At 41.8% G+C, this 23841-nt stretch overlaps 1 protein-coding gene across 1 annotated transcript in view; it reads left to right on the top strand.

Moving 5' to 3' along the window:
• Positions 1–23841, top strand: part of PLSCR5 (phospholipid scramblase family member 5) — a 284029-nt gene that overhangs the window by 171515 nt on the left and 88673 nt on the right. The window contains exon 3 of the mRNA XM_086944892.1: positions 1540–1582. Within this exon, the coding sequence (XP_086801018.1) occupies positions 1540–1582 (43 nt within the window). The remainder of the gene's footprint in view (positions 1–1539; positions 1583–23841) is intronic.

Below are 23841 nucleotides of genomic sequence, written 5' to 3'. Positions count from 1 at the left end.
TCTCTCCCCCTCTCCCAGGTATTAGATGAAACTGAGGCAGTTTTTAGAAAGTGTCCTAAAACGTGGCTATTCTCCTTGACTAATTAGTTGTTTGGCTTTTTTTAAAGAGCTCTGTTTCTTTTCTTTCTTTTTTTCCTTCCCTTCCGGCCTTTTTCAGCAGTTGTTGTCAGTAGATGTCTTGTGTTTGAAACAAAACTGGATGCTCCATTGGATCGCGGCTTGGATCGCGGTTTGTGAACCCCCAGCACAGCACTTCATTTGCAACTTGAGAGGACAGATTCACTCGCCTCTTACCCTTCCCACCTCGGCACCTGCACGCAACTCCCACTGAGGTACCGATTTCTCCCCGACAGTGTTTCACTTGCCCCTCGGATTCCATCAAGTACAGAATCAATTGACTGGTGTTGCCTCCCATCTATTGCTACTCTCCATTTCTGATTAAATCAAACGACTCCGGACGCCCCTGACCTTTACATTTGTGCCCATGCACCTGGATAGCTTTCCGGGCATGATAGCCACCTAGCTTCAAAACGTCCATCGAGACCTCTCCATTCGTGCATCCCAGCCTTGCCTCCAATTAGTGTCCCTATGCACTGCTTACAGCCCCCTAGTTCTGATGATGATCCTTACTCATATGGATCGAAACGCCGTCGACTTTCCAGCAAGACATTAGGCGCCCCTTACTTAGTGGTTTTGAAAAATTGTCAAATTGTAAAACAAAAGTGAATTGTTTGATAAACCACTCTGTTTTTAATCACTGTACATACCTCTTTCAGTACTCATTTTGCGCCGTTCACGCTGTTTTCTCTGTCACTTGCATCGCCGTAGTGCCACCAACCTTTTTGCACTTGTGCACCTTGTACATCCTTGGGCTGTCATTTGGTATTTATTAATTACAATGCTGATATAAACTGTAACTATAACTGTTCCCTTTTAATCACGAAAAATTGTTGATAAAATGATGCCTTGAGCACACATGAAAATCATATTGAGTTTCCTTGTTCTTCAATGGATAATGCTGTATAGATATCCTGTATACTTCTCCAAAAATAATACCGGTTGGGATATTGGTTTTTGTATACATTTCTCTACCCCAATCCCAACAAGGTTGAAGGGTTTACACTCCTGTTCCTTATACAAAAACCATTGGAGTGGCAGCACGCTTTATAAATGACATTTTTCATTTCAACCCAAAGAAGGTAAAGACTCAAATTGGTAAAATTGGGGCCCAGTACATGTGTATGCCTGGGTCTTCTGACCTTGATTTCTCACAATAGCTACATGATTAATTAGGTAGTTTATGCATTTGTAAACACCCCTGTACTGTATATATGTATCATGGTCTGTAAAGGACAATTCACCTATGACTGTTTTGATATTATTTTTTATTCTATTTTAAAGGCCATTTCATATATAAACTTAAGACTATATTTAGCTCAACAACATGCTCTCCTATATTGTTAATGTTTGTTACTAAAAAAAGAATGCAAATATTAATGTATTTTAAAAGTGTCACTTGATGTCATTTTTGTCTTTCAGTTAGAACAGGTTATAATCCACCAGAAGGTAGAACTCCTGGGAGGTATGTATATATGCATTTCCTAGACACATTTTTTTAGATTCAGTCATTAAATTGTCTATTTTCTACTGATGCATTGTACAGAACATAATTGCCCTTATTATATACATCAAAGTGTTGTTTTTAGCATCTATATAATCATATTTACTGGTCACATTCACAGTTGAAAAAAGGATTCAGAAAAAAAAGATAAGCTAATAATTCTGATGTTTCTGGCTAATCCAGAGCACATTTTACGACAGAGGGCTCGATTCATGGAAGTACTTATGTGTAGTTAAGTTACGAGTAAGGATTCCCTGCACTTGTGGCGGAATCTCAAAATCCGCGGCGGAACCTCCACGTGGCAAGCTCTCTGCAGTGGCCAATGCCGAGGTTTCGCCTGAAGTGTGAACAGTCTGCGTTCGTAACTGTACTACACATGATTTACTTCGTGAATCGGGCTGAGCGTTTGCAGAGAAAGCTAAAGGCCAAGATTTCCAAGGCTAAAATAAGATTTCTGTTTATATACTAGTAGTGAATACTTTTTATTTGTGAATGATTTTCTAAATGAGTCATACTTACGCTTGCTACATATGCAATGATGTGATCTAATTATGTATCCGAATGATTCATGCTATTTGTGTCTTTATGTATTGCTGTGTGATATTGTTCTTCTATGGACATGTCTTTTTCCGAATAAAGCAAATGATTGGTTGATTGATTGGTTGATTCATGCTTTCATTTATGTTTGTTGATCATGATGTAGTAATGATCTTTCATACTGTTATAGTCATCCTCATTAATATCAAATTTGAGGCGAAGTCTTATTCAATACCAAATGGGTTATTTTGACATTGGTGACAGTGCTCAAATGGTCTCCCTGTTTGGCATGGAACGTTGGCATTCTATGTCCTGGTAGGGAAACAATGAAGCTGGCTATAATTGTTTGCCTACAGCAGCTGCTACCAACGTTCCGAAGTTCTCACCTACAGTGACAGCCCTTCCTGTCTGCTGCCATTGTGAAGGGCCTGTGGGATTTGGCACAGGAGAAGCTGAGGCAGTGGGTGTGATAGAGAAAAGCAAGGATGAGTTAGCATCCTCTTCTACAGCTCATGCTGTTAATTTTAATCTATGGGGAGATTAAGCCACCTTGCCTTTGCCTTGCTTTAACTTAACTTCCACCTCATTCTCATAGCATGAAAACAGTTTCATGCTGCATGCTCTACATCCTTAGAGGGGCTATAGCACCATATGACAGGTAAAAGCAAAGCAAGGGGATGTGACCTTAACACAGATGAGAAATGGATCATCTCCCGACACATATGGCTCCTGTTTTCCCTGACTCTCAGGCACTAAAAGGACTGAAACATTGGCATGTGTATCTCTTAAAGTCACTAACATTCAGGGGAACAAGAAGTCCCAGATGGCAGGTGTGCAGTTGACTGGAGCCATGGCAAGTTTTGCACATTCTCATCCTTCTTCTTAGAAGAATTCTAGTTTTATCATACTTTCCCATCATAGAACAGAATATTCAAAAAGCATTTTATCCCAATATCGTGTATTATACTATTTAAATTGAGCTTTTTGATCCAGCCAATCACAGGACCTGATTTAAATAAGGTGTTGAGTAAGATGATAAAATCTAGCACATAGAGAGAAAATTGGCCTCCTACAGTGCAGCAGAAAAACGTTTCAGCAGCAGTACTAAGAAGAGTGATGCAATTCAAGCAGAACATAACAAATCCTTATCCAGGTGAAAACATTCAAGAAAAATAAGACTTAAATGTAAGTAAAGCATTAAACTACCGGAGCATAGGATTGTATTAAACATAGCAGCCTCTCCAGTAAATTGGGATTGTGGGCAGTGTTAATGTGGGTTGGGATAAAGACATAAAGAACATATTTATACTAGATTTACTGTTAGTTATCAACTCATAAGAAAGAAAAATTATCCCTAAGACCTATCCCTCAGGGTTAAAATAGCTAAAAGAGTACTCTTGTCAGGAAAAAGTAGTGAATCTATCTTGCTGGAGGACCATGAAAAATTAAAGTAATGACAACTAAACCCAGACAATAACCTACCTCAATGTTGGGGTCATAAGATATTTGTTTTTAAAAACACACTTCCACTTAGGTGGCGGGCCTTCTAAACTGACGATGGCCATTCAAATGCTTTTTCTGCTTTTCAGGGTAACCACAGTAATTGTGGTTCATCAGAAGATACAAAAAGATACTGTCATAGTGCTTTCATCTGCCTTTACTGAAAGAATACTGCCTGACAAACTCCTAATTAGTTTTCAAAGTATTTTGAAAAAGGGATTAGAAAGGTTCAGTAGGATGCAGTCTATAATAATGGCATATAAATATGCTTGATCCATTTACTTATTGATAAATTACTATAGAAACAGTTCTAAGTTGGTATGTAAGCAGTGGTAAATGTACATTTTAGTCTTATAGGAATCTTGAAATTGGTGAAAGTCCTAAACCACTTAAGGCCTGAATTAGGATTTCACCTGTGAGAGAAATCAACAACAAATAGATGAAGCTAACCACTTCAAACTTCCTACTACACTGCAAAAAAAGGGAGAGAGAGAAGACAGGATTTCTAACACTAATGGGTCAGTTGATACAAACTGAGAACAAATGACTCAGGGTTTTTCCACACTACTAGCTCAGAACATAGGAAGAGGATATAGTAGAGAGGGGGAGGAGGAGTCTTTTCTCATGCAAATGGTAATCTACACCAGTACACAGGCAGCACAAAAAGTGATAGATGTAATGCTTGAAATAGTCTTAGTCACTGGTAATTTACTGTGTGTCACATGTCATTCTATCTTTTTTTAGCTTGTCTCTGCTACCATACATATGCAAATCAATATTGGTCCCATCCCAAACGGTCTGTAGAAATAAAAATGCAAAGATCAGGTCAGGATGGAAATACTTGCAACCATGGGCTTGTTTTTGCCTTACTGGGCATCATCAGTGAAGAAAAGCATGAGTCTTAAGGCACAGAGAGCTTGTGACCTATGCCTGTACATACGTCTCTTACTTTCTTACTTGGGGATGCTCATGTTAGACAGCACAAAAAGTGATAGATAGAAAGCTTGAATTCATTCCAATTAATTCCAATCACCAGAAATTACCCTGGGCCTCATCCCAGCACATTTTTGTTTACCTCTGTGCCATAACACTCAGGGGAAGCCAGATCAAATCAATCTTGGCCCTGATCCACAAGGGATAGTCCAGAATGCACTGCCAGGTTGGGCCCCCTTTAAACTGTAATACAAATCACGTCAGAATAGTTTCAACTCTTTAGGGTCACATCAGTAAGATGAAGTTTAAATCCTGTTGCATAGCAATCTTGCTAACTACATCTCAACCTACCCTTCCTACATAAGAAAACTCCCATCAACAGCTCAACATGTAACATACTGAATTATCTGAATACATTTCAGCCACTAGTAATTATTATGGGCCTCATATCAGTGCATCTTTTTTAGCTCACATGTACCATTAGAGATAGAAACCATCCATGTGAAAATTAGTCTTACCTCAAGAGGTGATCCCAGTGAAATTGTCTGGATAGGTGTGTGAACACAAGCAACTAAAGACAGGTGAATTGCAGTTTGGATCCTGTGGAATTGAAAGCCATGGATCTGCATAACCCCCAAACTAGGAGGACTTACTGGGTACTAAAAGTGATGGATGGAGTGCTTGAAATAATATCAGCCATTTTCCAATCCAACATTTTTGCACAATATTTTCCAAAACGGACTGGAACTAGCCTTCTACATATTAGTCTTGACTCCACTACACAGGGGTAGCCCAGACCAAACTGCCAGGTCAGGACATTCTTGTACCAGAAGACAAGCATTGCGAGATTGGATTTTGCCTTATCGGACCGCTTTGGATAGGTACAGCATGAGTCTTTATGTTTAATGTATTTGATTAAGTCTAATGCTCAATAAGGGTTTCTTGACACTGAAAGGAGGATGATTCAGGTAAATAATTGGTGAAACAGATACGTTTTTAAGGTCTTTCTAAATTGGATGAAAGAAGGTATGCTGCAAAGGTTCAAAAACAAGCTGTTCCAAGTTCTTGCTTCAGACGCAGAAAAAAGCAGTGTCCAAAAACATGCATTACCGAATCAGGGGACAAGTAGTACACATTGGAGACCTTGAGACCTCCACGGGTGAGTAGCACTTTTCACAAATCCCTGATTGATTAAATCCCTGATTGATCTCAGATGTTTCTGAGGCATATACTAATGAAATTGTTGTGCCATGAGAACAAGCAGGTGAGAATAAATTGCCATATGCACTATAGTCTTGGCCTTAAAGTTGATTCTTACATGAACCAAGAGCTAGTGAATAGTTTTAATTGCTTTGGTAGGAGAGTACATTTTTTGGCTGCAAATCATGCAGACTTCATTGTTTTGGCTTCAGTTGTAGTTTGGTGTTTCTTGTGTCCCACTAAGAAGATGGAGTTACAGCAATCTAATCTTGATTGAATAGTAGCTGTGACTACAGGAATTCTTAGTTCAGATTCCAAGGAAGGAAATATCTGCCACAACATTTTAGCTGATAGTAAGAAGACTTGGAAGGTGTAGCTACTTGAATACTGAGGTTGAGACCCATATCAATATAGACACCTAAGTTATGAACAGAAGAGGCTGGAGATGGGAGGAAACCTATACAAGGACAACAATGTTCCTGGACTTATATTTTATGAGAGGTGAATATAAATTCAGTTTTATCAGGGTTCAATTTTAAATAGTTTTCGGACAACCACCAACACATGTATGAAAGGCTCTGTCTGCCAGTAAAATGTATCATATTGATCCTTGGCTTCATTGGGAGATAGTCCAAACATAAATTTGGGTTCATCAGCATACATGAGGGACTTAGGGGCATATTAGCAAGAACCTTGTTAAAATTATCGCTGTTTTAGCGGCAGGAAAGTGCCACTAGAACGCCGATAATGGGCTTGCTAATATGCATTATAGAATTCCAATAAAAGCCCAGGTTAGATGTGCATGACATCTAACCTGGCTTCTATTGGAATTCTATACCGCATATTAGCAAGCCCATTATCAACGTTTTAGCGGCAGTTTCCTGTCCCTAAGACTGCAATAATTTTAACAAGGTTCTTACTAATATGCCCCTAAGTTCTCAGGTAACGCAACAGATGCTTCAAGAGCCACATATAGATATTAAATAGAAGAGGTGAAAAAATGGAGCCCTGTGGGAGGCGATAAAATGTAAGGAGTAGCTACCTTGTGTTGCCTGTTTGAAAGAAAATATTTCAACCAGGACAGATAAAGGTCTTTTGTGACTACATCAGAACGTTTTTTTCTAATCAGTATCTAACAATCTATAGTGTCAAATCAATCTACAGGTCCAGGAGCCGTAAGGTTTCTGGAACTCTGGGCTCCATAATCATTCAAAGGTTATTCAAGACTGATGCAATGACCAACTCAGTGCTGTGACCTTGTTAAAACCCAGCTTGTTGATTATCAAAAAAAAAAATCCAAAAGTTTTGCTATGAGATAGGTCTGACATTGTTTACAAATGTGGGATCTAATGAAGATATGAGCAGTAATGGTTGCATAATGGCTTTCTTCGAGTAAGATGTAATATCACCAGCTAATAAACAATATTTCAAATCAGATAAAATGTGCCAATTTCAGGAAGTTTTTATCTGGACAGATGTGTGAGAGACACCTGTAAAATGGCTCTGCTGAATCCGAATAGTAAGATAGGCATGGTCTGAGCTGAACAGGCAAAAAATCTTAGTGATTATACAATCTTACCAAGGTAGGATGTACAACTGACAATGTCAGCATCAATTTCTAATCTCATTTACTTAATTTTGGTAATTAAAAAATGGAAAGGTGTACACAAACAAGAGCTGAGGATAGCATTGCTGGCATACAAATAGCGGTCTCCTGAAGTGTTCTGATGATTCTATATAACTCTCCAGTGTGATTTGTGGAAGTTCGCAAATAAATCAAATGATCAGAAAAAGTTTGTACTTCCTTTCCTCAAGCTAGTAAATGGTTTTGGATTGAGGATTATAAACTCCTTCCCTATGATCTACCAGCTCTACAGAGGAGTTTACTTTTTTTCACAGTTCTTCAGTTAACCCAGAATAACATTTTTCTAGGATCAAATCATTAATCAGATTTACAGGGAGCAAATCATCAGAGTATTATTGTGGCATTTAAGATATCAAGGAGACCGTCTGTGATGATGATTTTGCCTTGTTTGGAAGTGTGACAAGTTTTGAACACATTACCTGGCCAGCTGTAAGTGGGCAAAAGGCCTTCCATGAATAACCTTTAATGATTTTAGATGTACATTTTCTCACTGCTGCCAAATAACCCTGGCAGCAAAAAGGTATAGCTAGATGACCAGGGAACTCTGAAACCACATCTGAGCATAACCTTTGAGAAAATCACTTGGTTCAAAAAGCTATGGATTGAATGCTTGACAAATTCTTAGCCATTGACATTTTTCTCCCCATCTCTCTTACTCACCCTCACACCTTACTTACCAATTGGCCAACCTCCAACTTACCTCTGTTGTGCCACCATCGATCACCTGCTTCCAAAAACCAGATTTGAACCCTGGTTGTTTGGCTGGAAGTAAGGAACTTATCCACTGGACCACCCTGGCATCCACATCCATATCCTATCAAATCATCCCTATATCATGGTCACCATTTTCATGTGCAATAGAAGCCAGAGGCAATGACTCCAGGGCCTGTATGTTGCTTATAGTTGCGACTGCAATGTCCTTAATCACCAAGGAGCAATAGCTCAACGGTATGTCGTGTGCCTCTGGTGGTGAGGGCTCTCACAAGATGGGGGTTTGAGTCCTGCCAAAGCTGTGATAGTGTCCTAATGTGGTACATTTTCAAATAGTGCTTATTTTTCATTTGCTAACTTTCTTTTTTTCACATGGAAAAACTAAGGAAAAAAATGGCAAACCTTTTCGGCACACGTGCCCCAAAATTACAAATCTTTTCCCTCATCAACTTCTACCAACCTCCCTTCTTCTCAAGTAGGTGTGATAGGGAAAAAACCTTATCTTCCTTTATCAATGTATAATTCTTTTTCCTTTAAATTCGGTATATTGTAGAGCCAAATGTGGCCTCCAGGGGTATAACTGAGCACAAGAATGTGAGGAAAGTGCTGCACTGATAGTAAAATAGGTTGTATGGTGATAATTTTTCATTTTGGCGTGAGCTGATCTTTCAAATCAGGGGTTTGGTGCCAGTGAGGTTGGTTTAGAATAAAGATCAAGTATGAGCTCTGGCTAATGAAATGATCGGCTAAGTTTGAGGCAAGTGAAAGTCTCTTTATTAGGTGTAATAAGAAGCTAGAAAGGTTATTTTTTTCAAGAGGCAAAAAAGGGCAGAGACAGGCCTTTACTTCTGCAGGTGTTCATCATGCCTGTGGCAGCAGCAGGTGAAGGGTTGGAGCATCACATCGCTGGGCTGGGCTGGGCTGGGCTGGACTGGGCTGGACTGGGCTGGGCTGGGGCTTTAAACACCCCCTTCCTTCCTTTGAAGAACACCCACAAACGCCCACAAACGCCCAGGTTCTGTATAGAGGATGACGGCAGGCAATTTAGGACCTTGCTAAATGAGGGTGACATCACCATGTGTGGACTTTGAGCGTCAAACCGTTAGCCTAAGATAAATAGGCTGCTTTTGAATTTGTCTGACAAAACATGTGTTGGAACAGTATCATGGCGCAAAGCCGGCGACCGTCTCAGAAGAAAGTATTCCCGGGCGGACATTATTTGCATAGGATAGCCCTTTTTCTAGTCGATTTATTATGCTGCAGTTGCCATGTGGTGTTACTAGAGGGCAGCAGTATGAACATAATAGCACACCAAAGGCTTTTCTTCTGCTAGCTGACATACCTCTTGTTCATGTTGGTCTTGCAGATGGCTCCATAGTGAAGGACTGCAATGACTGAGTGAATGAGTAATGAAGAATGGCTTGCCTGTATTTGTGCGGCAGGGGGACATTTTTGGAAGGTAAACAGCACGATGAAAGTGTCAATGTGTAAATGTTTGCTGAGTATTTGAGTGAGTGGGTCATCTTTCTCTTTGAAGGGACATGTGAGAGAGGAACAGCACTTCCATAGTCCCCAGATGGGAGAGGAAGCACAGATGAATATTTCCCTCAAATAAAAACACTTACACCTCTTTAAAGCTGACAGGTTTGATATGAGGCTTTGCTGGTGTAACGATTTTCAATGTTTGGTGCATAAATATGCATGGTTAGTGAGGTTTTTCCCAGGATGTTAGTAGCGCACCCCCCGGGATTACCTGAGGCCCGAAATGTCAGCCACTCCTTTAAGGGAATGAGGCCAAGAAAAGCTTTGGGAAGCTTGCCCAGCCAACCAACTGCAGGATAGAAAGATACTGGGGAAAGGTTACTGAGGGAGCCAGGCTGGACAACATTTGGTCACTGTTGGACCGAAATCTTTAGCAGGAACTTTTGACCACCCCCTCACTGTGGGACCAGGATCCCCATACCTCTGTGTCTCTGACACCTTTTTTGACCTCTGGTTAGCACCATCTCCTTACCACTCAAATGTTCCCTCCTGGTACCCCAGCTTTGGTAGTGCACTAACCACGTTTCAATCCTTTGAGTGACAACAAACACCCTTCCTATGTACCCTCCATTTACATACCATCAGTAACCCAGCTGCTTCTCTCACTGTTCAGTCTCAAATATCCTGTTGGAGGCACATTGCTCGGGTATATAGGCTTTTCCCGCTCTGTACAGTCCCTCGCAGCTCTCTCAGACTATATTTCTTTAAATCATAAATACATATTCTGCCTTACAGTTAGGTCTGGCCTTTCCTCTGTGAATCATACCAAACATAAGGAGGACAAATAAATTGAAGACAACTCCAAACTCTCAACAGACATTGCTAGTTCCTGGACTGCTGCCTATTTGCATGCTATGATTATTCTCTATGGCCCATACAACCAATTGCCACAGGTATCCTTTCACTGTCCCATTCATCTGCTCCACTGCCACCTTTCATTTTGCAAATGTTCGTGCTCCCTGATTTCATAGAAGGAATCTCTCTATTCCATCTGTTTTTTATCAAAATTTTCCAAGGGTACCTATAACATTCCACACTGGGGGAGGGAAGGCAATTAAATCTTGGGAAGCCCCCTCCCCTGCAAAAATAACACCACATGCTCCTTGTTGTACCTTCCAAAACTATAACCGCAGAAGCTTTGGCTGGTAATAGAAACTGTCAAGAACCCGTTCATCCCCTAGCCCGCTTTTTTGCCCTATTCTTTTGGGGTGCACCCCATAATGGATGAAGGGAGCAATATAAACTATGGTTAGCCCCCCAAACAAATTACCCAGGGCCATGTCTTTCTGTGCCCCCTACACACTTCATAATGCACCTCAAGCCCCTTTTAATACTGCCCTCCAAATTTGACTGCCCCTCACCCAAAATCAAGGGGGGGGTGCAGCAAAAAAAATGTTGGTTTTCCCACAATAAGGCCCATCATATGTACTTGAGCCATCTATAGAGTGAACCATTGAACGTGTGCTCACGTTTAGCTCTCCTCTTGATGAGTGTCTCAGGCTCCTACTCCATCTAGGAATGCCTTTTTAGTCATTGGGACCCCACCCATCTATCTATGCTTCCCCTAACACCTCTTTAAATCCTCGCTGATCCCACCCAATCTGCCTCAGCTCCTACTACGCCCCTTCCTCACTCTAGCCTCCACCTCACTCAACACCTGTTACCCTGTCACACTCTTTCCACCCCTTGCTCTGGCCCGCCCACTAACTCCCAACTACTCTGCACTCCACTATTTGGCAGGCATCACTCCACTCTTACGCAGCACACACACACACACACACACAAACACACGTGCACAGACAAACATGCATCAGATAACACTTTCACATACATACTGTAAACCCTAAATTCAAGGACGTGATGCACTAAGTTCTTCATTGCAGCTTATTTAGCAAGCATCGTGGAAATCGAAAATAAATGTTTAATTATTTAAATGTAATGTCAGTTGCTTCCAGTGAGATTAGGGCTCTCTACTGCTGGATGACCTACTGTTTTGCCCAACGTTGCCGACTACTGATATGCAAGCAATCAACTAGAAAGAAACCCTTCCTCATTGGACTGGCCAATATCAGGATCTTTGCTTTGAAATATACAATTAAAAATTCACACATGTATTAGAACAAACTTGACACATGAAGCACAATTTTGAGTGTTTCATTTGCTACTGCTTTGTAAAATCTTAGGGCCTGATTGTGAGTTTGGTGCAGCAGCACCTGCGCCTATGCTGCGCCAAACCCGGTTGAAGACCCCTGCCCGTATTACAAGTTGAACTTGTGTAACACAAGTTCAACTCATAATACATTTGGCCTTCCTTTTCCTTTCCCATGGCGGTGCCTGGAAAACGGGCCACCCGCAATGAGAATGCCAAAATAGTTTCTGCACGGCATGGAGGGTGACGTCCATGCTGTGCTGGAAGTTTGTTGGAATACAGACAGGGGTGCCATATTTTATGCCTCCCTGAATGTATCGCTATCAGTTCAGAAAAACGTTATTTCAGTCAGTACGACCTAAAAAAGTACAATCCTAAAATCATATACAACATACATTCATATTTGCTCACAATTTTCGTACATAGGACATTAAGAGCAGCAATCCAACAGTCTTTAAGCTTCGTGAATTAAAAGGCTAGTCATTAGGGATACTACAAGCTGGTGGGCTATGCAATTACATAGCGGAAAGTGCATGATCCAATAAATAAATAAATAGTTAAAAATCAGGAATAGAAAAGACTGATCATAATTTATAAAATATACAATTGTTAAGAAGGTAATTACATTAAAAACATTGCAACGTGCCCTAGGCCTCATTGGATAGTTTCAGTAGAGCCCTTCTGGTACACCACATGGAAAACAAGAATCTGGAGACTGAAAACACGATTGGGATGCTAAGATCAGATCTCAGGATCCGAAATGCCTCCAGATAGTGCCTACTGCCACTATTTCTGCAGATCTGTACCAACCAACGTTTCCGGGCCTTATGATAGCCGGGGCAACCAAAAAACGCATGCTGCACTGATTCGTCAGTGAAACCGCAGGCAGGGCACTGTGCCTTTTGGTCCTTGCTCCACTTTGCCTATAACAGCGGAGCGGGAGAACCCCAAACCGAAATTGTAAGAAAAGCTTTCTTGCCTCCACTGGCATAATCAGGTTTAATATTGGCTCAAAGCGGGCAACATCCTTGACTTCCAAGAAAGCCAAGGATAGTGTCCCCGTCTTGGGGCGAGAATGTAGTTGGGCCCTTCTATAATCTCCGTGCTGGGCCTTAATTTGCTTCCTTGTGGTTTGCAAACAGGCACAATCTGGGTCCGTCCAACTACTGACCTATATTGGTCAGTAGGGATTTTATATGAGCAAACCAAGGAAGTGTAACTGCACCCCGGATTGACATAACCTCCAGTAGCTCCTCCCTGTATGTAATTAGTTCGGGAGTGGCCCAAAGGCGACGCCAAAACAATATAGGTCTAAGGCTCGAAATGTCTGCTATCGCCATTAAACCTGAGTCTAGTCTTAACGGTATCAGCGGGATGCTCATTGGTAGTCTGTACAACTGTCTAAGGAATTGATTTTCTATTTTTAGAAGGGAATCTAGTTTGGCATCACCCCATAACTCGGCACCATATAATGCACCCACTCACGCTTGGGTCTTATAGATTTCTAGAGCTGGGCTGACTGTTCTTTTACCTGATCTGCTGAAGATCTTCATTATGCCACCTGTCGATTGAGCTAATTTTAGTGTGCTCTTGGTAATATGGTGGGGGTACATGGAGGCCCTGTAGGGCCCCTTTTGTTCCTCCACTAGCAGCATTTTGATGACGATACTCCCGCCTTGAATTGCTGGCGATGGACGAACGCTTAATATGCTGAGCGAGACTATGCCAGCCCCCACTCAGCATACTGCATTGTGGCAAAGCTGCCCCACTGCCAGGGAACATCTTTTACCTGCCGCAGCTGGTGATCCTCCACCGAAACGACTTTGAAAGTCAAAATCAGCAAAACGGTGAACTGTACCCATGTGCCACTGTGAGCCTGGCAATCGCAAGACTGCTAGACTCGTAATCAGGCCCTTAGTTTGAATCACAGTTTTGGATTTCACATCTGTTTTCCATTTGATTTCTTTATTAATATCCACCTCCTCATGAATGTTTTCAATATCAGTACTGTAGACTGTTTCTGTTGTTTATAAGTATGATTCATAAATCTGTTACTGCCTGTCTGAAAAATGCTCAAGTGCTGCCTGAATAGAAAACAAATAAGTTCACCTAATTTCCAATAACGTATGTTTCAGGATAACAATTATTATATTTCACCTTTTTTATCTAGAAGCCAAGTCTGTTTCTGTTCAATTGTCCCATCATCCCTCTCGTGCAGTCTTGCCCAGCTCCACCACACCCCCAAGAGCACCCATAATTCCCTTAATGCTGCTATGTCCTTCTTTTGTCATTGTATGTCCCTAGTCTCCATGTGTACTCAGGGTATTATCTGCCTATATTACTTTTTACCAGCCTCTCACCAATGTCTCTCATGCATGCTGGCATTGCTCCACTGTCACAAGCCCATGCTTTCATATATCACATACAGCATCACCAGAACATGCAATAAGTAATTTACTATCCCATTCTACACCAGTCCAAATTCATGTATCATCAGTTCCCCATATTGGCCTGCCCGCCTCACTCCACTATTTCTCTGTCCTCCCCTGCACCTCATCTACTTAGGGGAATATTTATGAGGGTTTGCGTCATGCTTGCATCACATAATGTGGTACATGTATGATGCTAGCCTCTCAGTCATATTCATGGAGCCAGGCAAGGCCACTTTGCCTGGCTTTGAATGGCTTCACAAATATGGAGTAATGCAATGCAGTGCAACTCACTGAATTGCCTCACTCTGTGCAACCAAGGCATTCCATGGGCATTGCGGTGGGTGTTCCCATGCAACTGCCATGGTTTTTGACGCAGTCCTAGATTTACAAGACTTGTAAACCTGGAAATGCATCAAAATCCTATGCCTCCTGAGGTGAGGTGTAACAAGAAGAAATATGTATTTCTCCTCGTTTTTTTCTGTTTCCATGTGCGTTGCATTCCGAAACACACATTTGAAAGAGGAAAGCCCTGCTATGGATTGTTTTGTGCAATAAGGTGACTTTTCTAGCACAAAAACAATCAATCAATCAATCAATAATTTGTTGATTTCAGGAGCTAGCCCATAAAGCAGGCAACACGTTGTAAAATGCCACAAAAATAAAGTTATTATACATTAACTATTTCTACTTAAAAATGACCAACAATAAAATATACATTTCAGCGATCTGATAAAAGGTCAATTATAAAAAGAGTAGCGTAACAACTACAGTTGAGGCTTAGATTTGTTAGATCAGATATTACCAAGCAGCTTCGAATAGGATAAAAGTGCTGAGTGAAAACAAAATGGATGGTAATATGCTAATGTAAATATATTGACGTTACAGTAAAACAACAATAAAAAGAAATAATTTATGGGGACAATACATAAGATTTTTAGAACATGGCAACAGACTTTTTCCTGAGTTACCACTCTGCATAAAAATATCAGCCAATGCAAACAAACTATAAGTGAACTGTTGCAATCCGACTGAGGGGCATTTTGCAAGACTGCACGTTGGCTGAGGAACTTACCGCTTTTTCAAGAAGACCAGCTGCTCGCCTGTTTTCGCTTGACGAGTTCTCCCGCCGCCGCACTGATACCATCTGCGGTCGCTGCAAGGAGAAACTCGCTTTCCCAGGGGCCTCTGCACCGGCGCTCCAGGAACGCGTCATAATCTTGCGCCTGGAGGCGCTACAAAGGAGGGGCTCGCCCGCAACGCGGGACGCGAGCGGGACGCCCGGACGAAGCCCGGACAAAGGGCGGGCCGTCTGAGGCCGTCCGAGGTTGGCCAAGGTTGGGTTGGGCCCGGTTTCTTGGTTTGTTGTGATATATACTTAGTTGCAGTTTGTTGTTCACTGCGGACATCATTATTTTTGTGCTTCCAATTGTACTTGTTGTGCTTAGAGAAATATGCCTCCGAAAAAGCAAGCTACTCCCAATAACACTATTGACAACTATCTTGTACATGTTGTAGAAAGAATCAATAGTGATAGGAGATCTTCCTTGGGAATAGATTCACCTACCCAATCTCCCCTCATTGATATGGAGCCAGATGATCCTTTTGCGCTTCAGACAAATAGTAGCTCAAATGGTGAAATACTTGATTCTCTTCCTGATACTATCATCATCCAGCCTAGTGGTATTGTCGCTGGTATTGAAGACATTAGTGTTAATGAAGCTTTGATAGAGATATCCACTAGTAATGAGTCCCCAATCTCCCCTGCAGCACCCATTTTAGCCCCTAGGATTAATGGGGAAAACCAAAAGGTTATGGCAAAACGGGAGGGTTTAAGGTCAGCCAAGAACAAAGTAGCAAACCTTCCGAGGAAATTTTCAGAGGAAGAGGAGGCTGATCTGACTAGTGAGGCTTATGTTACACTTTCAAATGCCCAATTTAACAAACTACTGTCATTGATGGAAACAAAAATCAAAGGTGTAGTTAAACCTCTGGTCAGTAAAATAGATAAGTTAACCTCCGAGGTTAACCGATTAGAAGGTTTATTAGAAAAAACCCTGGGCGAAGTAGGTAAACTCCCGGAAATTGTTTTTTCTAGGATCGAGTCTACTTTGAGCAAACCAGCCACTGTAGTTAATAGTGGATTTATCCCTACCCCTGCATCAAATCCTCTAATGGCACCCAAGATTATCTTCCCTGGTGATGCTCCTAATGTTTCGACTTCAGTTCCCGTTGTTGTTGACCCAATCACTGAGAAAGGGACTTTTGAGCTTGTAGTTGAAGCTTCCCCATTGGTACTTGTCCTTGCTAACGTCCCTCCCTTGGCCCAAGGTGAACACGAAACAACATCTTCCTTAATAAATAAATCTTTATCATGGCTGACCAACAACATGGTAATTTCTCCATGGGGAAAGCAGCAACTCTCGGAAGAGCTCGTAAATGCGAGAAGGGTTCAGTGGATTGGGGACAGGGTCAAAAAGTTTAAGGGGGAGTGTGTTGTCCTTCACTTTTCTGACCCAGGGGTCTTGCCTAATATCTTGCCCAACATTTTACCACCACAGCGGAGATCAACCTCAATTGTTCCACTGACTTTGGACTTCTTCTACCCAAGGAAGGGAAGTGGTCTGAATTCAAGTATTCTGAGAACCAAATGGAACATTGTGACCAAGAGGGGGAGGAAGGATGTTGCCTCGGTGGACTGGGGCTTGGGGTTGGAAAATCGTTTCTCTGCATTATCAAACTTGAATGCTTGTGACTGACAACCACCTATTTGTAACTCTATGCCACTGATTGTCTGTGATGAAAGCATTATTGGCGAGGCCAGCTACTTAACTAAAGATCGTACTAAGGGGTACCCCTTTGAGGACCTAGCAGGCCCATCCAATGAAAATATTAATTCTAATGATATTGGTGGAAAGATGATGCATGAGACTATTACAAGCCCTAGTTCTGTCATGATAACTAATACGGGGAATCTTCTGTCTTGGAATGTGGCTGGACTATGCTCCAAGTTGGATTGTGCTGACTGGTTTGGATTTATCAATAAGTATGATCTTTGCATCTTCCAAGAGACTTGGGCGTGTGACCCTGTCTTTGCTTTGGGGTACATAAATGTTCATGTTCCTGCTTCTAAGGGCCCTAAAGGGCGTCCGATGGGGGGTCTTACTATATGGATTAGGCAGTCTTTAAAAACTGTTGTAAAATGTGTGGAGCTTGACCAAAAATATATCCAGCTCATCAGACTCACTAGTGATCTACCCATCTCCATAGATATTTATAACATCTATGCTAGAGGTGGAAATAAAGGTAAATCTGAGGTTCTCTTGAGCCTTTTTAATCTCTTTGAGATACACTCTGCAGGGAAAAACATACTAATTGCAGGCGATTTAAATCGCACTTTTGAACCTCTCATCACTGGTGACTCCCCTCTCGGGGTAGAGGAAGATAAGCTATGGAATATTCCCACATTAGACACTCCTCCGATAACTCGCTGGACGGCTGACATACTAGGCTTAAATGCAATGTGCCTGGAGTATGGGCTACGAGCCCTGAATGGTCGAACCAAGTCAGATCGTGTCCCTGCCATGACTTTTAATAACGGGCGAAACAAAAGTCGCATTGATTATGTCATTTGCAGCATATCTATATGGTCATCTGTTAGTGACATGGTGGTAACAGCAAGGCCAGAAAGCGACCATGACCCTTTATGTGTCTCTCACAATTGGTGGTTGTTTAAAGTAATAGCACCAACCCCTTGTGACCAACTTTTGCTCCCGACGATTGTTCCAACTAACGATATGCGCAGGTTAAGGTGGTCAGGTGTCAGGACAGACCAGCAGGTCCTCGAAAAAATAGGAGCAGCGACAGACAAGGCCATTGCGGCCCTGGAGAGCGTAGCTGGGACCTCACAGGGATATGAAGACATAACTAAAGCACACACGACTCTCTTTAACGAAGTTAAAAGTTACTTCCTAAAACCTGTACATAACAAGAGGGTCTGCACATATAAAGTTGCAAAGTGGTATAATCACGATTGTAGGGCGGCAAGATCCAACCTAGGAGTTGCCATTAAGAGTAACAACCTGGGTGAGATCCGATCTGCTAGGAAGCACTATAAAAATTGTATTGCTAGGGCAAAAAGAGAATGGGACGAAGCCCATTGGCAGAAGTTGAAATGTGCAAGCGATCGTAAACACTCTAGACTATTTTGGCACATTGTCAAATGGGGTCACGAAAGGTCCCCAGAAGCTCCCAATAACAATGTTTCTCATGATGCATGGGTCGAATTTTTTAGTGAACAGTACTCTCCCAGGGACCAATTCGGTAACAGTTCCTGCCCTGCTTACCTGTTCGCAGATGATGACATCTTTGCTCAGAGTGAAGTACTGTTTGCCCTGAAATCTGTTCATAGTGGCCGAGCACCGGGCATTGACGGAGTCCCTGCGGATGTTTTCTTAAATGACACCGATGGGTGTAGCAAATACATCTGCTTATTACTAAATCACATTGCTAGGGGTGCTGAAATTCCGGTATCCTGGCGGGGTGCTGTCAATATTCCGGTATATAAAAAGGGAGATCGTGCCCAACCTTGTAATTACCGCCCTATCAGCTTAATTGACACTGTTCAAAAGGTTGTAGGGCGAGTAATTATTAACAATTTGCTTGATTGGGCAGAGGAGCAGAATGTTCTATCTCCTTTTCAGGCTGGGTTTCGCAGAGCAACCAGCACTGTGGACCAGGTCTTCCGTTTTCAATTGATCCAGTGGAGGACTGTGGTACTGGGTGGAGGTAGTCTTTACGCAGCTTTCGTTGACCTACGGGCTGCATTCGACCTGGTGCCTAGGGCAAAATTGTGGGAGGTGCTTGCAGCTCTGGGGGTCCCAATGACCCTGTTGACCTTGATCATGAGACTCCATGAGGGTACTTACGCTAAAATCCAATGGGGTGGCTATGGAAATGACACTGTCGACTTTCCTGTTGAGCGTGGGGTTCGACAGGGTTGTTCAATGGCACCAACATTGTTTACCCTTTTTATTAACGGCATTGTTTCCCGCATGCAATCTCAGGCTGTGGATGCTCCCTCTCTCGCAGGTGTAAAAGTTCCTATTTTAATGTTTGCCGACGACACCTTAATTTTATTGAAATCCCCTAGCGGTCTGCAAAAGGCACTGGTAATTTTTGACAAGTTTTGTAGTGACCACGGCTTGGAGGTAAACGCAGCTAAAACAAAACTCATGGTTTTTAATCCTTATAGAAATTTTAAATCTAAAATATCCATGAGTGGGCGTTACCTTGAAGTAGTAAATTCTTTTACTTACCTGGGGATTCACATTTCTAATGATAATAGATGGAACCAACATTTAAACATTGCAGTATTAAGACATAAGCAATTGGCTGGTACCATCATTAAGGAGCACAGTAAATCATTGACCAAACCGATTAAACCTCCCTTGATCATATACGAGGCTAAGGCAATAGGGTCAGCATTGTATGGGGCAGAGTTGTGGGGGCAAGAAAACCTCCAGGAGTTACAGACATCGGAGAATAACTTCCTTCGGAAACTTACAGGCACCCCACAGAGCAGTCCCCTTTTGCCTCTTAGATATGACCTTGGCAGGAAAGAAATCTCGGCAATGTGTGAACTTCGTCCGATATTATATTGGCGTAGAATCTGGACCACCCCTGAGTTGTCACATTATGCAGAAGGGTTTGCTGATGTTATCAAAGCGGACCGATTTAACAAAATTAGATGGTTTAAATCACTAAAATTAGCATTATGTGAACTAGGACTAAATGAACTGTGGTCCGATCCAGCCGGGTCATTCCTTTCCATCTAAGTTATTTATAAAAAATCTTTTCTGGGAACGGGTTGAAAACAGGAGTTTGCTTAGTATTAACAATGGGTCTATGACTACTGCTTTCCTTGAAGTTAAGCTCTTTCCTACGTATGAAATGTATTGGGATTTTATAACGAAACCCATGGATAGGAAACTGTTTTTCCAAATGAGGGCTGGTTCTCTACCTCTACGCAACTTAACATCAAAGTGGAGAGATGGAGGTCCAGCTACTTGCCCAGTATGTGGGGAAGGAAAGGAAACGTTAGGTCATTTCTTGTTCTCCTGTTATGTATATTCCGCTCCCAGACGTGTTTGGTTGGCTCCTATGTGTAGAAATCTGGGTACTAAAAGTAGTATGGTAGCCTTGCGTATTGTAAAATCTACCTCCCTAACCTGGATTATAATAGCGACTGCAAAGTATTTGGGGTGGGCGTGGGTAATTAGGCAGAGATTGCTAGTAGGGTAACTACTCTCTGCTTAGTTGAACAGAGACTGCTAGATTATCTATTCTCTGTTCCGTTCCCACCTGAGGTGTCTTATCGGATGAATAATTTTAAAAATTCTACTGACTTTTAATAGTGATATTGGATTGTTTTTTTTAACCTGATTTTTATCAAATGAACTTTGCACCTGGGATTGTATGAAGTATGATGAAATGTAATTGTATTTCTCTTTTATGTTCAATGTGCTTATGTCATATTCGATCTTGTAATTTAATTGTATTTTATTATGTGTTTGTATGTCTGCTTTTATGAGTAATACTCGAATAAAGCACTTTTTAAATTGAATTGAATTATAAGTGAACTACTATAAGACTGTAGAACTCGATAAGCCTCCTTGAGTTGTCTCACACCAATAGAAATACAGAGTGGCTTAGTCCAGGTCCTCCTAGATCTATCATATGAGTGAAAAAATAATAGCAGGTGTTCGATATCCTCAATTGGGTGATTGCAAAATACACATGCTGTCAGTTTGGAACAATAGATTATGAGACTATTTGTGAATTTTTTAGCCAGCAAGTTGGCAATTGTAAACGTTGTAAACAACGTGCAGGCCTGGGGTGGTTGGATCGCATTCATATACAATTCCTTTGAAGGTGTAGGTTTAAAGATGGAAATTCTCCTGCCAGACCACCCCGGCTTTAGCAGTACAATGGAATGCAATGGTTTTAGTATTACAAAAGTCAGTTTTGACAATGCCCTTAGTGCAAGGGTTAATTAAGGGAGGTTTACTCCAATAGGCACTGAAGCCTCAACTGTTAAGATGGAGTTTAACATATTTAAACCAAGGTGGAAGATGTGTTTCACCCAAATTCAAAACTTCCTCAGCTGCCAACCTATAGTGAAGTAACTCAGGGATGGACTGCAGCCTAACCCAATATAAAAAGGTTTCAGGGATGCCACAACATAAACAATTTTAAGCATTATGCCAAAGAATAGTAGTGTCATTGGGATGCTCTGCAGTAAACTAAAGAAAAATCTCAAAAGGCTGTTTTATTTGAGGATCAAACCTTTGATGTTAACAATCTCCCAAATGTCTGCACCATATAGCGCTGCAGCCTGAGCTTTTGCCCTCTAAACCTAAATGGCATGGGAGAAAGCTTTAGGGGTGGTTTTCTTAAACGTCTTAGTGATGACTGAAGTGCTATGTAGCAATGTTGGTTCACTTTTGTGAATGAGGGATTTCTAGTTTCTGGTTTTGTCAATTCTAACCCTGAGGTCCACAAAGACCACGTCTAAGTGATCTTTGGAGAGTTTTAAGATATTTCGAAATGATAAGGTCAAAACTAAACATTAGGCCTGTTGTGCTCACCTTAGAGTGGAAACGTGTCTGTAAAGGGGACAGGATGTAGGCCTCATCAATCCAGTCTAGTCGTCTAATCAGAACTTGGTGACAGAATGCCTTCTGGAGGTTAATAATAAGACTGATCAACCAGTAGTTGTTATGTATTGCTTTGTCTCCCTTTTTGTATAGTGGGGAAATCTTGGCACTGCACCAAGTATCAGAGATTTCCCCTCCTATCAATATCCCATATGACAGTGCATGTATGTAAGTGCCCCATATGGTGGGTTCAGAACAAATCAGATCACCTGGGTATTTGTCAGGACCCGGTGCCTTCCTGGGCTGCATAGCCTGAATGGCTCTGAGTGTTTCTTCACTAAAACATCTTGCCTGTAACACAGGGACTCTTTCACCATGGGGAAAGGGTGCCTGTGTTGGGGCTAGACTGCCAAAACAGTGCCAGCACAGGGGGAGAGGACAGGAATGCACTGTATTCAATAAATTCGATGCATGCCTGCCCTTTCCCTAAGTTGTAGGTCAGTGCAGCAAGGTAACTTGCTGCGCTGCCCTGATCCACAATTCCAATAAATGTGCCCCGTCATCTTTAAATAGGTTTCCTCTCCTGTGCATCTAGCATGACTCTTCATGCTGCCTACAAATTCTACGATGATCCAAATCTTACCTAGCTTATCTGATCCTAGCCTCTTCTCCCCAATCATGCCCCAACTACTTCAACACGTGCATTAGTCCTTACCTGACCCTGACCCATTCTGCTTATCCCACAATCTGCTGGCAGCTAGCATAAGTCTGAACTCTCTCCATACCCCACCCAGCAATTTGAGTTACATTCTAGCAACACAAGATATTGGCTTAACATTGCCTAATACCCTTTGCTAGAAGACAGCTCAAATCTCTCTATTGGGAAGGAGCTGAGCGCATCGCCTATTTACCTAGCAACCAGGGGAGACTGGGTGAGGAATTTAGTGATTTTAAGCATAGATGTACCCTCGAAAGTTACCTCGACATCATTAAAGTGTTGGCCGATAGGAAGCTATACACCCAGTTCAGGCATGGCAGCCTGCCCATCAATGCATTCACAAATTCTTGGTTGTATAACAAAGTACAAACACACAAAAGAGTGCCTCACCACCTACGTTAGAATCCACACTTAAGGAGAGTTGACCACGCAAGTTGTCGTAATCAACTGGGTATTTTTATTTATACCAACGTTTTTTTATCAGTTAATTAAATTTTGTCGAAAAATCATGAATGAGAAAACACACAAAGACAGTTATCAACAATACATATTTACACCAAAATTAATGAACTAGTCATTAAGCAAATGAATTGTGATCCAATAAAGAAACATTCAAGCATACATGACCAAATGATTTCAAAAAACAAACAGAATAATTTAAGCATGTGCAGTATAAAACAGTGAATTTACACAAAATAGGAAATGGGTTTATAGTGCCCAAAACAGGTGAGAAAAAAGAAACGGCCCATCCTAATATTGCCATTGAAGACTAATTGAACACAATGCCAGACGCCAGCCTTCCTTAACCACATGGCTGCTGGGCGTTTTCCCCCCCAGTGCTGGAAAATGCCATTTTAGTGGCACTATGATGAGCTCAGCTCGTCATCAGCACACGACACCCGTGGGTGATGACGAGCTGAGCTCGTCATCAGCATCGAAAGGGTTAAAGGTTTTTTGCTGACGGTAGGCTTTTTTCTTGTTCATTTACCGACTTTCCTTAGTTATTTGGAGCCAGCAATTTAATGGCTCTTTCGCTCTTTCAGGTGGCCCCCGCCCTCACCGCGACCACATAACGAAAAGCCCAATCCTGCACTTCCGAGCTCAACGTGCTCTTTTTCGAATTCATTTCACCGCCTACACTGGTAGGTTCATCACAAATAATGAGGTGTCATTTTAAAGGGGCTTAGTGACTACCATT

The sequence above is a fragment of the Lissotriton vulgaris genome, chromosome 11 (genome assembly GCF_964263255.1).
Source record: "Lissotriton vulgaris chromosome 11, aLisVul1.2, whole genome shotgun sequence".
Classification (NCBI taxonomy): domain Eukaryota; kingdom Metazoa; phylum Chordata; class Amphibia; order Caudata; family Salamandridae; genus Lissotriton; species Lissotriton vulgaris.
Note: the sequence above shows the minus strand (reverse complement) of the source record. Positions and strands in the feature narration are given on the sequence as shown.